General features: G+C 51.5%; 1 protein-coding gene and 2 long non-coding RNA genes across 10 annotated transcripts in view; 2 read left to right on the top strand and 1 right to left on the bottom strand.

Annotated features, from left to right (window-relative positions):
• UNC5B (unc-5 netrin receptor B) overlaps positions 1-16,216 on the top strand; it is a 182,773-nt gene that overhangs the window by 84,444 nt on the left and 82,113 nt on the right. For 3 of the 8 annotated variants that reach the window (XM_081567234.1, XM_081567276.1, XM_081567268.1), the window contains exon 1: positions 6,784-7,334. The exons of the other annotated variants lie outside the window; for them this stretch is intronic. In XM_081567234.1, the coding sequence (XP_081423360.1) occupies positions 7,256-7,334 (79 nt within the window). In that variant the 5' untranslated portion in view covers positions 6,784-7,255. Of the gene's footprint in view, positions 1-6,783; positions 7,335-16,216 lie in introns of those variants that run through there. 8 annotated transcript variants of the gene reach the window in all.
• Positions 10,822-12,119, bottom strand: LOC145536953 (uncharacterized). Its single transcript, XR_014076099.1, has 2 exons — positions 11,931-12,119; positions 10,822-11,086 (listed from the first exon to the last, which is right to left on the bottom strand). It is a non-coding gene; the product is annotated as an uncharacterized LOC145536953 (long non-coding RNA).
• The window catches only part of LOC145536959 (uncharacterized), a 38,845-nt gene continuing 34,812 nt past the window's right edge, over positions 12,184-16,216 (top strand). The window contains exons 1-2 of the long non-coding RNA XR_014076102.1: positions 12,184-12,265; positions 12,853-13,006. This is a non-coding gene — a long non-coding RNA (uncharacterized LOC145536959). The remainder of the gene's footprint in view (positions 12,266-12,852; positions 13,007-16,216) is intronic.

Genomic DNA, 16,216 nt, shown 5'->3' with positions numbered 1-16,216 from the left:
AACAAATATGAAGTGCCTTGATGTTTTTCTTAGGCAAAGTACCTTGGTGCTTACCTGAATACATTTAAATTGGAATGTTTATTAAAAACACAGAGTATGAGGAAGCGTAAAAGGTCTGTCTTGCTATTTTAGACTGTACCCTGTTAGACTGTACCCTGCAAGACTCTAACCTGTTGGACTATAGCCTGCTAGACTGTACCCTATTAGACTGTACTCTGCTAGACTGTACCCTGTTAGACTGTACCCTGCTAGACTGTACCCTGCTAGACTCTACCCTATTGGACTGTACCCTGCTAGATTGTACCCTCTCCCCTCTGTCTGGATAATTTCCTACTGAATTCCAGAGAAGAACTGGAAGAGGCTGGTAGCATGGCCTGGTCATAACAATGTGGATTTAAAGCTCAGAGTCAGTACTTACCAGCTGACCTTAGGCATGTCCCTTTCCCTTTCAGAGCCCCAGTTTCCATTTAATGGGCCCATGTTTAACACCTACCTCCAAGAAAAATGGAAATGAACAATGGGAAATTACATTGTTAAGATTAAAAAAAGAAAAAAACTACATCTGAGAGCTGCGTTGAATGTGCAGGCTCTGGCACCAGGCTGCCTAGGTTTGAATCTGGCCTCCATCTCTAGCTAAGCAGGGAAACCTGTCATACTTTTCCTATTAAAATGGGGATAATCATTGCATCAACCTCACTGGTTATCATGGAGATTGAAGGAGCCAATTCACACAGCACCCTTGGCACGGTGTCTGGCTTGCTGCAGTCTCTTTAGTATATGTTAGCTGGCTTTTTTATTTTTCAAGACGGCAACCCCTCCTGTAAGGACTGGTTGGTGCTGCAGTCACAGCTGTGCACTGGGAAGTCCACAGGCACCTCTTGACTCACCACATCAGCACCTGGACCCAGCTACTCCCAATCACACCATCCACATTCCTGATCCTAGGCCTTCCTCATCATGTTCCCTCTGCCTATAATGCAATCGTCTTTCATGTTTACTTTTTCCGTCTCACCCCTGGGTCTAATCCTCAACATTACCCCTTCAGAACACTAAGGAAACCCCCTCCACCACTGCAGGCAGGCCCCAGGCATGGTAGTCTCAATCAGCAGCCTGTTCCAGCTCTGTCTTCACCTGCTTTTTCTATGCCCCATAACCCACAAGCAGGACATACTGCATAATTTATTGGACCCAGTGCAAAGTTATTTGGAACAGGGCTTCTTATTCAAAAATTATTAAGAACTTCAATATAGACAAATCCTAACCGAGGGATATTCTACAAAATACCTGATGAACAATACTCAAAACTGTTAAGATCATCAAAAACAAAGAAAACCTAAGAAACTCTTAGAGGAGCCCTTAGAGTCCTGACTACTATGTGTAATGTGGGATCCTAGAACAGAAAATGGACATCAGGTAAAAGCTAAGGAAATCTAAATGAATCTTAGTTCATAATAGTATTTCAATATTGGTTCATTAATTATAGCAAATCCACCACACTAACGTAAGTTATTAATATTAGGGGAAAGAGGGATGAAGGACTATGGGAACTTTCTGTGCTATGTAATTTTTTCATAAATCTAAAACTGTTCTAAAACTATTTTTTTTTTAAGTAACAACAACAAAGAATTTTGAGAAGGCAATAGTGGAGTAAATTGTGCAAGACAGAGACAGGATTTGAATCCAAATCTGCCTGATCCTAATAAGAGCCCAGTCTTGATGACTCAGGCCACATAGTGTGTGTGTGTTAGCTGCTCAGTCACGTCTGACTCTTTGCAACCCCACGGACTGTAGCCCACCAGGCTCCTCTGTCCATGGGATTTTCCAGGCAAGAATACTGGAGTGGGTTGCCATTTCCTTCTCCAGGGGATCTTCCTGACCCAGGGATTGAACCCAGGTCTCCTGCATTGCAGGCAGATTCTTTATCATCTGAACTACAGGGAAGTCCTGTATAGTGTGTGATTCCACTTATATGAAATTCCCAGAACAGGCAAATCCATAGAGACAGAAAGTAGATTCCTGGTTGCCAGGGGCAGGGGGAAGGGAGGGGAGCATAAGGAGTGACTGCTTAATGGTATGTGGTTTCTTTTTGGGGTAATGAAATGTTATTGAATTAGATAGTGGTGATCGCTGCACAACAATGTGAAGATACTAAAAGATACTACATTGTACGCTTTAAATAGTTAAAATTGTAAATGTTATGTTACCTTGATTAAAAAAAATATAGTAAGAGCTTGAGATCCAGTCTGCCTGGATTTGATTCTCCAGGGCCCCATTTACTAGCTATCTGCTACCTCGGGCAAATTACCTCTCTGTGCCTCATTTCCCTCATCTGATAAATGAGGTAGTAACAGTCCTAGCTCATAAGGTTGCTGTCAGCAAGATCCAGGCGTTTGGGAGTCCATCCCGGCCTTGAAGGGTCAAGGGAGAGAGTATGAACTCATCCCCAAGACTTCCCACCTAAAATTTTGCAAACAGAGTGGTCTGAGAGCCCCCTCCCCAGACAACCTGGAGTGGAAACCCACTCTTGGGCGGCCCCAAGGTGGAAGCGGAGCGCGTCTCCATTCCAGACCCACCGCTTTAGGAAGCAAGCCAAAGCAGCCACGGAGGCGGTGTGAGCTGCAGCGCGCCACCTAGTGGCGCCTTGGAGCACAGCGGTACCACCCGCTGGGGAAGCCGCCAACCAAAGCCACTAGCCACGCCTGCAGGGAACCCCGGACAGCTGCTCCTTATTATAAAATAGGTGGCGTATATTCAGCCAGATTAGGGGCTTTCTGTATATACTTTTTAATCCCACGAGCTAGTTATTGTTCCCATTTTACAATTGATGGAACTGATGGTTGGAAAGGCTCAGCAGCCAACCCAAGTTCTCCCAGAAAGTAAGAAGAGCAGCCCTGAGTCTGGTGTTCATCCATCGGCTCAGCTCCAGATTCCAGAACTGTCTCTGATGCTCTCTCCTGATTTGGGATAAATGAGGGTAACCCAGGGAAGCACTACAAACCCCACTAAGGGTCAGAACTAGCTCTCTGAGACTGATTTCAAAGCAACTGCATTGCACAAAGTCTGCCCCACCTCCAACCTCAGGCCCTGTAGAACCCCCTAGGAAATGGAGGGGAGGTGGGAGGCTCCTTCCAGGGCTCATCTGGCAAAGCTGTAGGCCCTTTAACCGGTAACCCTTCCCCAGCCTCACTGATGCATCCACTTAACCAATATTTATGTATGCTTATATACACACAGGACAGTCTGAGGTGCTGGATATATCGTGGTGAGCAAGAAAAGGGGGGCCTGGCCTCCAAGACTCTTTTATTTATTTATTTATTGGCCATGCCATGTGGGATCTTATTTCCCCAACCAGGGCTCCAACCCAGGCCCCATGCATTGAAAGCATAGAGTCTTAACCACTGGACCACTAGGGAAGTCCCTCATCCTCTTTCTTAACTCACAGCAAGACCTCTTCACTGTGAGTCTGATGGCACTGGGTTTGGGAGCACCCTGGTAAGTCTTAATCCAGCTATTCCAATGTGTCATCCCAGGGCCAGGACCTTGCCCATTCTTCACCCATTCTGGGGAAAGGTGTGAACTGAGGTTAGTGTGACTCCCTCTGAAGTCCTTTTGCTGCCCCCCAGTTGAGGGCTGGCATTTAAAGATGCCCAGGCCAAGGAGCAGCCACACCCCCAGTGGTTATTTACCTGCAGCTGTCTAGGGAAGGGACATTCTCCCAGACACCGGAACAGCAGGGGAGCCGGTGCAGAGGAGTTATGGAGGAATCCCAATGTGGTAAGTCTCCTATCCCGATGTGGGAGTCCTGGAGGCAAAGAAGGGTCCAGGACCTCCAATGGGCATATTTCTAGGACCAGGGGAAATGGGATGGGGATCAGCAGAATAAGAGGAATGGACTGCTCTGCTCTCCATTTGCTTGCCCAACCCCCGCCCCCAAGACCCCTTCTCTCCAGTTAGGAATTAAAGTCATGAAATCTGACACTAGGACTAGAAGGGCCTGCCTGGTGCAATTACTATCTAAACAGCAAAGTCGTGTGCACTGGAACTTTTTTGAAAAATGTCCAATATCATATTGGTCTTCTGGTTAAGAGAGAGAGCGTGCCTGTCCTGTGGTCCCTGCCTGCCAAGGCTCTACTGAGGTCCCCGCTGAGTTATCTAGCAAAACGCACTTGACCTTGTGCCTATGCCAGGGACTGACAGTTAGTTGCTGGGCCTCAGTACATGTACCTATATGTGTTGCCTGGTGGAAGTTAAGTATCTAAATATCTATTTGTCTCTAGTGTCAACTGCCTAAGAATGTATTTGTACTTTTGGATTTGCATCCCTGTGTGTGTGTCTGTGACAAGGTGTATGTGTATACTTTTTAAAATCTTATGTTTTAAGTATGTGGGCCTCTCTGCAGGTGGGTGCCTATGTGATGTTTCTGGGTCATTTTGCACTTGTATAGTTTCATTGTATGTTTGCTTGTGTGTGTACCTTTGTAGGTGTGCCTATAACTGTCTAGGGGTGGGTGTGTGTATGTGTGCTTGTACTTCTGTGGCTAGGTGGGGCTGGCTGGGTGTGATGAGCTATTGACTCCCTCACCTACTGCCCTTGCCTGAGCCAAGCTAAAACTAACCTACCTGTCTTTGCACATGGGGGCCTTTCTTAGTTGGCCTAAGTTCCTCCCAGGGAGTCCTATTCCGCCTTATCTACCCTCCTGATCCTGGGTGCCTGGCCAGGAAGGGCTGGGAAGGTGAACTGATTCACAGACCCCCTTCCCTACATGTCCCAGACCCAAGCTGTGGAGGCAGTCTGTATGGATGGGAGTCCTGGGCAGTCCTTCCCTTCTCTGTCCTCTGGGGAAACAGCTGAGGCAGGCCCTTGTTTCTTCTCTACCTGCCCTCATCCAAAAGAAAAACCCTTTCCAAGCTGCAGTTCTGGCCTCCAAGTTCTTCCACCTCCAATCTAGGAAGCGATCCTGGGAGCACTCACCATATTCCAGCCTACCCCCTACTGGCCTGGCTGGACCTCCCTCTGCCTTCTTTTACCCCTTCTTGAAGCAGCCACTGCCTCTGTATTGGAGGATTGATTCCAGATCCCAGCTCTGGAAAAACCCCAAGTAGTGAACAGACCAGGACTAGAGGAAGGGAAATTCCTGCTGGCTGCCCTCCTTTCTCACCCACCAGCCCCAGAAGAGGTAGGAGGGTGGAGGATCCTCAGCTCAGCATTTCTTTCCAGTCCTATCTCTCTTGCCCTTTGACTCATCCACTCATTCACTCAAAGCTATGTGAGTGAATGGGCAAATGCCTTCATGTCTCTGTGCCTCCATTTCTTCATAGGTAAAATGAGATTACAAATGGTACTTACCTCCTAGACTTGTTGTGAGGATTAACTGAAGTGATGCATATAAAGAGCTTAACCTGGTGCCTGGCACATAGAAGGACCTTGCCAGCATTAGCTGATCCACCCCTTTTAATGTCACTGGGTTTCAATCTGAAGATACTGCCTAACCCCCCAACTCCACCTGGCTCCTCATGCCCTTTGGCTCACTCTTGGGTGGTCAGGATTTTCCACCAGGAATCAGATTGGCTGAGAGGAGAGATCTTGGGAACAAAGCTTGAGAGATTATTGACATTTGTACTGCAGTTTCCATAGTTTGGCAGGGGAGGCACGCTGCATTGCATGTAGGATCTTAGTTCCCCAGACCAGGGATTGAACCCATGTACCCTGCAGTGGAAACACAGAATCCTAACCACTGAACTACCAGGGAATTCCCTCCATACATATTTTAAAAATTCAATTCTGCCGTGCCGTGCCATGTCGTTTCAGTGTGTCCGACTCTTAGTGACCCTTATGGACTGTAGCCCACCAGGCTCCTCTGTCCATGGGATTCTCCAGGCAAGAATACTGGAGTGGGTTGTCATGCCCTCCTCCAGGGGATCTTCCTGACCCAGGGATCAAACCCGTGTCTCTTTTGTCTCCTGCATTGGCAGGCGGGTTCTTTACCACTAGCGCTACCTGGGAAGCCCTACAGTTCTACACCCTCTTATAAAATTGTTATTATCATTTTTCTCCATTTTGGAGATGATGATGGAGTATCAGAATGGTTAAGTAATGTGTTCAAGGTCACACAGCAGGCAAGGGGCAGAGCCCAAATTTACACCAAGCCAAAAATGGCTCCCCCATGCCCCACTGTCAGTTGGGATGGGGGTAACATCCTAGGCCCTGGGTGCCACAGGAGGTTCAGCCGGGTCTGGTCAACAGTTCTGCCCAGGGTTATGCCAACAAGTAGGGCTAACCAGGATGATCCAGATTCACAGTCAAGTTCACAGAGCTGTAAGTTCCAACTTAACCCGGGACTTGAGGGTTTGAGATTTTTCTCATTTAAGGAGCGTTTTCTGGGAAAGAACCGCCATCGCCACCCCGTTTCTATGTAGAAGACATAGATTCTACGTAGTACAGACCAGGGAACCAAAAACGACAGAGTCCTGAGTTTAATCAGAGGAGAAAGCTGACACAGCCAAGCCAAATGGAAGTGCAAAAATACGCTTCCCTTAGTTTCTGGGAAGGAACACTGGGCAGACTCCGCTTCCAGTTTCGATCCAGAGGCCGAGTTTTCCAATGCTCCGGGGCCAGCGTCTCTCGAGGACCTCCCTGAAGGACCCCCAGTTTCGCTGAGGCCGCGCCCAAGAGGCCGTCGGTCACCCCCTAGAAAGGCCCCCCGCCGGCTCCGCCCCTGCCCACCCGAGGCCCCGCCCCGCCCCGCCCCGCCCCGGCTGTGCCTGGTCCTCCTCAGCTCCAAGACTCGCTACGGTGAGCGAGCGGCAGCGCTCGGCGTTGTGACAGGAGGCTGGGGCCGGCGAAGACGCCGGAGCCGCGGGCAGCGACTGGGCGCAGGAAGGCGCGTACTGGGGTTTAGACCGCGCGGCGTCAGCCGCTGCGAGCGCCGCTGAGCGCTCTAACCTTCAGTCGTGCAACTTCGTAGCCAGGACGTGAGAACCCGGGGAGCGCTCGAGTCCCGGAGCCTGAGGAGCGCAGAGAGGGGCGCGCCGGAGCCTGACCAGAGAGCGGACGCCAGGCACCCGTCGCGCTCGGAGCGCTCAGCAGCCCTTTGCGAAGCGTGGCTGCCTCTGCCCCAACGGAGGGCACGAGCTGGCGCGACCGGGCGCCGGGGAGGACGGCGAGGAGGAGGCGGCGGCGGCGGAGACGGCGGCGGCGAGGCTGGGGCCAGGGAGAGAGCCCCGGGGGAGAGGCGCCCGAGCCGGGCCGAGGGAGCATGTGGGCCCGGAGCGGAGCGCGGGGCGCGCTGCTGCTGGCGCTGCTCCTCTGCTGGGACCTGAGGCTGAGCCAAGCAGGTAGGGAACGATCGGGCAAGGGGGAGTGGGGCAAGGGAACCCTGGCGCCTCACTTTGCCCAGAAGTTGAGGTGGTCCATCGTTCCGTTAGCGCGCGTAGGGAAAGAGGCAAGGGCGCCCAAGTTCGAAGGTAGATTTCTCTGCCCCACCAAAGTGGGCGATGGTGCAGCCATCTCGCGCGGGGTGCGCAGGCCCTCCAGACCCTGCTTGGAAAGGTCGCTTCTTTTCCCTGGAATGGTATCCGAGTCGGGGTCTGCGCCTCCTGGAGGACCGGCCTCCAGGGGACCCCTGGTTCCGCGCGTGCTTGGCAGCGGCTCATAAAAAACACACACACACAGTCGCTGCACAGGCCAGGTGTGCGCTCGCTCCCGGTTCGCTGGCAACTTCCTAGTCCAGGTCCCGGCTCGCCCAAGCTCCTAGCGCGGCACCGACCGGAATCCGCAGACTAGAAGGAGGGAGCGAGAAACCTGGGGAGCACGGGAAGCGCTGGTCCGCTCCACCAGCCGGATGAAGCCAGCTTGCAGGGTTTTGGTTACCGATGAGAATAGGGCTGAGTCTTACACGTACAGTTTTTCCCGAGATCTTGGGATTCGCGGGTCTAGAAGAATTTTTTTTTCTTTTTCTGTGTGTTGGTGGGTAAGGGGAGGAGCACGTACCTATCTGCCTAGTTTCTTTTTAAATGAATCACTGACATTCTCCCCGTTTGGGGAATCTACTGGGTGCGCTCGCCAGGCTCCTACTCTGGACCCACCAAGGTGCCTTAAGGGAGTCGGTGGGCTAGTAAAAATTAAAGCCCCTATTCAGCCTCTTCCGCCCTGGATGTGTACATGTCTCGCTGGTCTGTAGCTGGGCCCGGCACGGCCGACTGGGCTGCGTCTTCCTGGGGAGCAAGGTGGCCGCATGGGAGCCATCCACCTCTCTCGCTCTCTCTCCAGAACCGAAGCACTGGGCTTTCGAGGTAGGGTGGGGAAGGGCCGCATCCTGCAGAGTCCTCTGAGTTGAGGCTGAGAATGGGGCAGGAAAATTGGTGCAGAAAGTGGACAGATGACGCAGCTCCCCCCCCCCCACCTTCCGCTGAGGTGTTGACGTCCGCCGCCCTCCTGCCCCCCCACCCCCGACCTTCCCACCCCCGCCTCCCCCCAATTTGTAGTCAGAGATTCTTCAGCCTGGAATTAATGATTCCCACGGCCCAGGCCCAAGTAAGGACTTGGTTTTAGCACATACCCCCCGCCTTTTTTCCCCTAGCTCTATGTTGTAAAGTTACCACACAATCATTTGATCCACGTTAATTATGATTTGGGCAGACTCTGGTATTTAAAGCAGTGTTTTGAAGTTGGAAGGTAATGATGGGGGAGGGGGCAGGCTGCTGAATGACCAACTTTGTTTTAAAGAGTGCAGTTGGACGTGGGAGGTGCTGGGCTGGGGTGTTGGTTTCTGGTTTTCGGGTGTTTGAGGGGACGTGATTGAAGGGTTGGGTGAAGTCTCTGTAAATGGCACAAGGGCAGGATTAGGTCTTGGGAAGCTGTCTTTGACAAGCAGGGCAAGGGTATAAGGATAAATACCGAGATTACTGAGGGTGGGGGGTCTGGGTAGGCAGGAGAAAGACAAGACTGATCGGCCTGGAGTTCTCCAGAGCTGCAGAGTAGGCTCCGCTGGGAGGCTGGGGGTGGTCCGCCTTGCCTGCTTAACAAAGCATCTGGCCTCCACCTTCCCCAAAAGAAACCCCAGGCCCAGGGCTTTGATGGATTTGGGCACGATCAGTGCCCAGCCAGAAATGGCCTCTAATACTGGGCTTTGATTTCTCACTAGCAGAGTAGCACTGGCGTCGGAATTGTGCTCATTACTTAGCGCAGCAGGGGTTGCCTGCCCACCAGCCTGGAGAGGGGCCAGCCGGTGGGATCAGCCTGCTGCCTTCCCTTTGCCCTTAGAAGCCTGCCTTTAAGACAGAGAACATGCCCCTTCCTCCTACACAGCCCTTGTACTCTAATGTACAGAGCAACTTTCAGAATATTCATTAGGTCTTCCCAGCAATCCCCCATGAGCTCCATTGCACAGATGGGGAAAAAAAAAAGGCCAAGATGTTGCCTTTCCTCCTATCTTACCTTCACGTGACCACAGATTGCAGATTTGTATCCAAGGCTCCTGTTCAATAGCCAGGCTGATTCAGTCCACTTTGAATTCCTGCTTATGGTCCCATCCGTGGTCTTTCTTGGGAGTCTCCAAGCTCTCCTGAATGGGAAGGCTCCTCTCTGTCCTTTCCCCTACTCCTATTCCCAGTGGATCTGGAAATGAGTTCCCTTTACAGGACTGAGAATTTTTTTTAAGCCATAAAATTTGATGGTGGAGAAATCAAACCCAGAATCATAAACTCCAGACTCTTAGAAGGAGATGTCAGTAAGTGACTGGCAGAGGTTAGCCCTGGGAATCTCCTCCCACCTATCCCTCAGCCTTTCCTGGAGCTGTTAATGAGCCCTTCCTTGGCCTCTGGCTGGGATGGTGGAGAAGGAACCAAGGTGTCATGATAACACTTCTTTTTAAGGTGCGGTTAAAATCGGAGTTTTCCTAGTGTTTTTGCTGTGTGTGTATGTGTTGTTGGTGGCCTGTCTTTGTCTTCCTGTACACTATACTAAATGCCAAGTTCACTTAAACAGATGGAAAATCAAGAGTGTCTTAACTCTTTTTCTCATTAAAGTGAGAGTACCACTGCAGGGGAGGAATTCTGTATGTAATTTCTCTCCCCACCCCACAAATTGGGAATTCCATAGGACAAATTAATTCCCCTCTCTTCCAATCCACTTATTTAACTGCTGAAGCTTTGGGACAGGCCCTGACCTGCCCAGGACTACACTTGGACTCAGAGAGAGATCTGAGATTTGCACTCAGGCCTCATAAACCTCATTCTTGTCAGGACTCCTTTATTCCACTTGGGCTGCAGACTGTCCGCATGGGTCTGGGATTGAGATTTTGAAATCAAGGCCTGGCTAAGGCAGGAAGCTAAAGATGGAGTCGGTTTGGTAACTGAGTTGGGCTGGACTTGCAGGGGCGAGACTCGCAGGGAGCATGGACCTGGGACAGGTGGAACAGGGCTGGGCCAAAGGTCAAGGTGAGACCCTGAGACCAGGCAAGTGCCCAAAAGTAGCTTCATCCCTGGTCTTCCAACACTGATCCTCTCAGTAAAAGCCCCCACCTGCCCCTGGTGAGATAAATCACAATCCAGGCTCCCTTGGTCTGCAGGACTACATATTAGCATTTTAAAGCTCTTTACTGATTTGTATGGAGGCTTCCCTGATGGCTCAATGGTAAAGAATCCATCTGCATTTTAGGAGCTGAGGGTTCCATCCCTGGGTGGGAAAGATCCCCTGGAGAAGGAAATGGCAACTCACTCCAGTATCCTTGCCTGGAAAATCCCATGGACAGAGGAGCCTGGAAGGCTATAGTCCATGGGGTCACAAGGTGTTGGACACTCATTTGTATAGCTGGAGGTGAAATAGGTTTTTACATTTTTATTTTGAAGCTTTAGGGGCTCATCTCCTGCACCCATTTTGTTGTTGAATTTTTCCTGGACTGAGGTACTGTGACCTGTTCCTGGCTGTCAGAGCAGGCTGTCAGGTCTGCCTAGCACTTCCTTACCAGCAATATCTTCTAAGGAGGGTTTGGACTTCGGCGATGAGGCTGAAGGGGAGGTGGATCTCTTACATTCCAAGTGCTTGGTTGGTATTTCCGAATGGCCCATCCTGGAGCCTCCTCCCGGGCCTGCTGGTCAAACATATGGTCATTTGAACCTTATGGCTGGGATTAGGGTAGCAAGGAAGTATCTTGGAGCCTCCTGAGGCCTGGAGGAAAGGGTTAAGGAGCAGGGGTCATAGGCTGGGATTTAGGGGTTGCCTGTGGGGTTGGTTGTAGGGAGAAGCTACTCTCAAGGCAGGGAGAGAAGGATTCAGACACTAAGGCCAGGGCTGGCGCTTCTGGCCTCTTCTTCCTCCTCCTCCCCAGTTCCCTAAACAGCTTCCACAATGGAATCATTAAAGCTGTGAAGGCAAAATGAAACCAAACAAGGGTGTTCTGTGCTTTTCTGTTTCTTTCCTTTTTTTAAAGGAAAACTTAAAGTACCGTAATTAGAATAATATGATGAAGGGCAGTTTCAGGAGGGTAGGGGGAACGTGTGTCCTCCTTTTGATTTGCTCCTGAAGTTGGGGACGGGGCGCCACCTCCTGCCCCACCATGAGCCTGCGCTCAGCCGGATGCCGCTGGAGCTTGGGGAGTTTATCCCCAACCCGACTGGGTGACCGAGGGCCAGGTGAGCCCCTGCTCTGGGTTTTTTGAGAGAAGCCTGGCTTCTCGCTGGGAGTTGCGCGGGCGGCTGGATTGCGCTGGATTCGAACTCCGGCGGCCAGCACCAACCGCTCCAGTCACTGCGCCCCCTCTCGCCGCGCCCCCGTCTCTTCGACCCTCCACTTCTGCGAGGCTAATGGCAGCGAAAACATTTGCTGAAGTGCAAGCATAAATCAGCCGCCTCCCCGCTCCCTCGACCCTACCCGCTTTGTTCCCTCTTCCTTCTCTTCCGAAGCCCTGGGTTTCTGGAAGCTCCCGAATTTACCCTTGCGGACAAAGCGGCCTGGTTAGCATCTCCGAGGCTGGCGCTGGCTGGGCTGATTCAGCTCGCGGGTACCTGGGGGACGCACGGATCTCGGCACCGACACCAACCGCTCCCCCTTCCCTTCCTCTCCTGCGTACCCCCTGGTCCTCCTTGGCCGCCTCACCACCACCCCCCCCTTTCCCCTGCCGAGGAGCCCGGGATCGGGCCACGGTTAAGAAGTGAGCTCGCGGAGCTTCCTTCTCATCTCCCAGAACAGGCTGACCCCAACGCCTCACAGCTTCCCCGCCCGCTCCTGCGCGGCTCTTTTCGAGAAAGGCAGGCTGTGGTGTGAAAGTGTGCGTGGAAGAGTGGGTCGGGGTGGGGGTGAGAATGTGTATGAAGGAGGTGGGCGGAGGTGGGAGTGTGCAGTGGGTGGTGAGGGTAGGTGTGGTGCTGCTTTGGGTGCTGGGTGTGTGTGGGGGTGAAGTGTGCGGAAGGGATAGGGGTGCGTGTCTTGAGTTGTGCGTTTTGCATACGGGATGGCGGTGCTTGTGTTTGGGTTGGGGGGGTAATTCAAGTGGGTGCAGCTTAGTGTGTTTGTGTGTAAATAGGTGTGTGTAGCCTGGGGACAGTGAGTCACCACCATACTAGGAAAGCTCCGGTGTTCTTAGGAGGTGGGACCTAGGTGAGTGAGATTTGATCCATTTGGTCTGTATGCCAGGTTGTGGAGTTGGAAGGGCAAGATGGAAAGGCAAGTAGCTCCCTCACTTGAGGGCAGGTGGAACAGATTGGCCACAGACAGACCCTATAGCTAGCTAGACCAGGAACTTGGGTGACTCCCCCCAGGAGGACAGGAGTCCGAGTCCTGGGGTCTCTTGCAATCAGCTTCCCTAAAACAGTGGCAGGTCCTGTGGTTTGAAGGTCTGCTCTCTGCTCTGGTCAGGTTCCTGCTTCAGCCCTCCAGGAGGAGTGGGGTCCTCGGGAATTTGCTAGGGAAGAAGCAAGCCGAGCTTGGATGAGTGGCATCGCCCATGGAGAGCAACATGGGCAGACATGGCTGGGCCTGGGACTCTCCGTGGATGTAAAAGAGGACACAGGCACGTATAGATACATACATGAGCCCTGGACTCCGCTGTTCCTCATTTCCCTGGTCACACAGGGCTCCCCTGCCATCCTTAACTCTAGGATAAGGTGTGCTGTTATAGACTAGAGAGACCTTTAGGAAAATCATAGTCCCACCGATAAACTTATTGTTTAACAGATTATAAAACCCTCTCATATGTAAGACCTCAGTTTGTCCTTGTAAGAACCCCACTGGGGAGGCAGGTGCCACTTAGGATGCGCACCTCAGACCTGGCTCAGAACCAGAGCAGCCCTGGCCCCAGCCCTCAAGGTGGTTACTATGTGTGAGGGATGCTGATGTCCACTCCAAAGAATGGTAAGTGACATTCTGACAGCCTCTGTGGCAAGTGAGGGCAATGACACTCCAGCTGACCTTTGAATAATGTGGGGGTCAGGGGCACTGACTCCCCAGCAGTTGAAAATATCTTTGCTACATCAGCCTCAAAACTAAAGAAATTGACAAATGACCCACCCAAGAGCAGGAAGCTGAAATGGTTTGGATAGAATCAGGACTCAAAACAGTTCTTTTGATTCCATATATTGTAATCTCTAATCAAACATAAACTCATCCCCAAGCTTAATTTAAACATCTATAAAATGAAAATACAGGCATCATGTTCATTGAAAAAAAATCTCTACTTTTATGTGGACCCACACAATTCAAGGCCGTGTTGTTCAAGGGTCAACTGTCTATCAGGGAAGAGAGCCTTGGTGCTTCCTGGAGAGGGTGATGTGAGCCAGTTGACTCTCTTTTTCGGGTCTTTCTAAGAGCATTGCTGAGGAGGAGACAAGATGGGGACAGGGGTGCCCACCTGAGACTTCTCCCACTCTGAAGGTGGCCCTGCCAGCATCTTCAAGGCCTCCATCCTGTGTGGACACCAATCCTTGGTGAGCCAGCTTTCAGCCATATTTCCATCCTGGCCCTCCCAGGTTCAGCTGAAGGGGTGGTGCCCCCTCAACTACCTCTGAGTAGTTGCAACCTGGGGCTGGCACTTGAGAGGAAAAGATTTCTTATTCTTTGATTTGCTCTCTGTGGTTCTTGAAGATGGAGTGAGCCCAGAAAACACTTTTTAAGCAATGATAGGAATTACATTGGGGATGGAGGTGTGGGAAGGTATACTGTTTTGCCTTCTGCCAGGCCCCCACCAAAGAACACACACAGAGTAGGGTACAAGCGAAGGACATAATCCTCAGCCCAGCTACTGCCATAGCTAGTTGGAGAGGGCAAGCTCAATTGTCATCACCTCTAGGAACCCCCAGCCCCTCCAACCCCTCTCCTCACAGAGGCCCCTCAGGACCTCAGCTGCAGGTGCGTGGTGTGGCCAACTGAGGTTCTGACGAGATTAATATAGGTCCCCAGTATTGTCACTTACTAACCCTATGGCCTTAGGCAGCTCACCTACCTCTTCTTTGCCTCCATTTCCTCACCTATAAAATGAGGATAATGATAATTTTGTCCTCACAGGGTTGTTTTGAGGATCACATGACCTGATATATGATAAAGCACTTAGCCCAGGGCCTGGCACACAGTGAGCTCAGGGAGCACTCAGGCACAGCCCTGTGATGCCAGAGACGACCCCCTCCAGAAAGCCAGGAGGTTCAGGGCCTGGAGCCTCGGCAACTCCTGCCTTGGGAATTGGGAGGTTCTGGTTTTTGCTCTTTCTCTGCTGTGTGACCTTAGGCAAGTGACTTCCTTCTCTGGGTCCCCTCTGTAAATTCAGGATGGGGGAAAGGTGGAAGGATGATCCATCCTTAAGGGGTCTAGGATTTTTGGTCTGATTCCATCTGAAGAGGCCCCAGCAGCCAACAAGAGACAGAGGTAACCAAGGCCCAGAACCACTGTGTTTACAGAGGCCCCTCTCGAAAGTCAATATATTGACTAGAATGCCCTTGTGAGCATTATGCGGCCCTGGGTCTCTCTCTCTCTAAAGCTATAAATCACCCTCTGGGACCTCAGTCCCTTTTTCCTGTTTCATAAGCATCTTCTGCCTCATAGATGGAGAACCCCAGATGCTATGCAGGGCTGGGGAGGCAGAGAAGGTCCCCACTGGCAAAGGCACCCCGAGCATATGAATAAAGAGGCACTTGCTCCCTCTACCCTGCCACCCCCACCAGGCTCAGGGAGGCCCTGTTGGGGGGGGTGTGGTAGGAAGACACTGTCCAGACCTGGCCATCCCACTCACTGTTCATTTCTCAGGGGTGGAGTGTAGTTGAACTCAGGATTGGGGGATTAAGAATCCTGTCCCAACACCAGGTATTGGAACACAAATACACTCAGTCCTAAAACTTGGGACACATGGACATTCATTTGATATGAGGAAGTACTGGGTCAGAGGTGGGCAAAGCACTGGCCTGACCCTCGTATTGATTTGTGTTGCTTCTTGAAGCAACACATGTGCCAGGCTTGTGGTGCTGGAGTGGGGTCTGGCATGATGTTTAGAGGGTGGGCTGTGCAGTCAGACTACTTGGGTTCAAATCCTGGCTATTCTAGCATTTGGCTGTGTATCCTAGAGCAAGTTACCTATCCTCTCTGAGCTTTAGTTTCTTCATTTGTAAAGGAGGAGTGGTAACAGTGCCAATCTCATCAGATCCTTGTGGGGATGAATGAAATAATGTATGCAAGTTCTTTGCACATTCTAAAGCACTCAATAACACTCACTGTCCTCCTCCTCCTCATTGTTGTTGGTGCCAAGTATCGAGTGATACAACAGGAAGTCCTTCAGGTATTGAGAGAAGGCTCTTGTGGACCCAGGTGGTTGATTAAGGAAGGCTTCCTGGAGGAGGGAAGGATCGTGCTTGACTGGGCTTGAAGGATAAGCAGAGCTCGGGTGAATAGAAAGGGCATTCTTGGTAGGGGGTGTATATATTAAAGTGTGGGGTGGGAACATCTGACATATCCACCCGTGAAATGAATTTTGAATTCAGCCATCTGATCATCTGATAAAACAAGACTTCGGGAGCCGGGGGTCCCTTCCTGGTGGAAAGAGCCAAGGCTTTGGAATTAGAAGGATTTGACCCTTACTGAGTGGCAGGGCTGTGTGGCTGAACCTCCGTGTACCCTAGTATCCCCATCTGTGGGGTGGGGATGACCCCCCCTGCCTTCCCAGGATGGTGATGTGACATGAGATAGACATGGGGTCCTGGCACAGAGCAGGTTCCATTGATTTCCTGTGGCCTCCCTCCTG

This window comes from Giraffa tippelskirchi, chromosome 2, assembly GCF_054371585.1.
Source record: "Giraffa tippelskirchi isolate mGirTip1 chromosome 2, T2T-mGirTip1v1.2.pri, whole genome shotgun sequence".
Lineage (NCBI taxonomy): Eukaryota > Metazoa > Chordata > Mammalia > Artiodactyla > Giraffidae > Giraffa > Giraffa tippelskirchi.
Note: the sequence above shows the minus strand (reverse complement) of the source record. Positions and strands in the feature narration are given on the sequence as shown.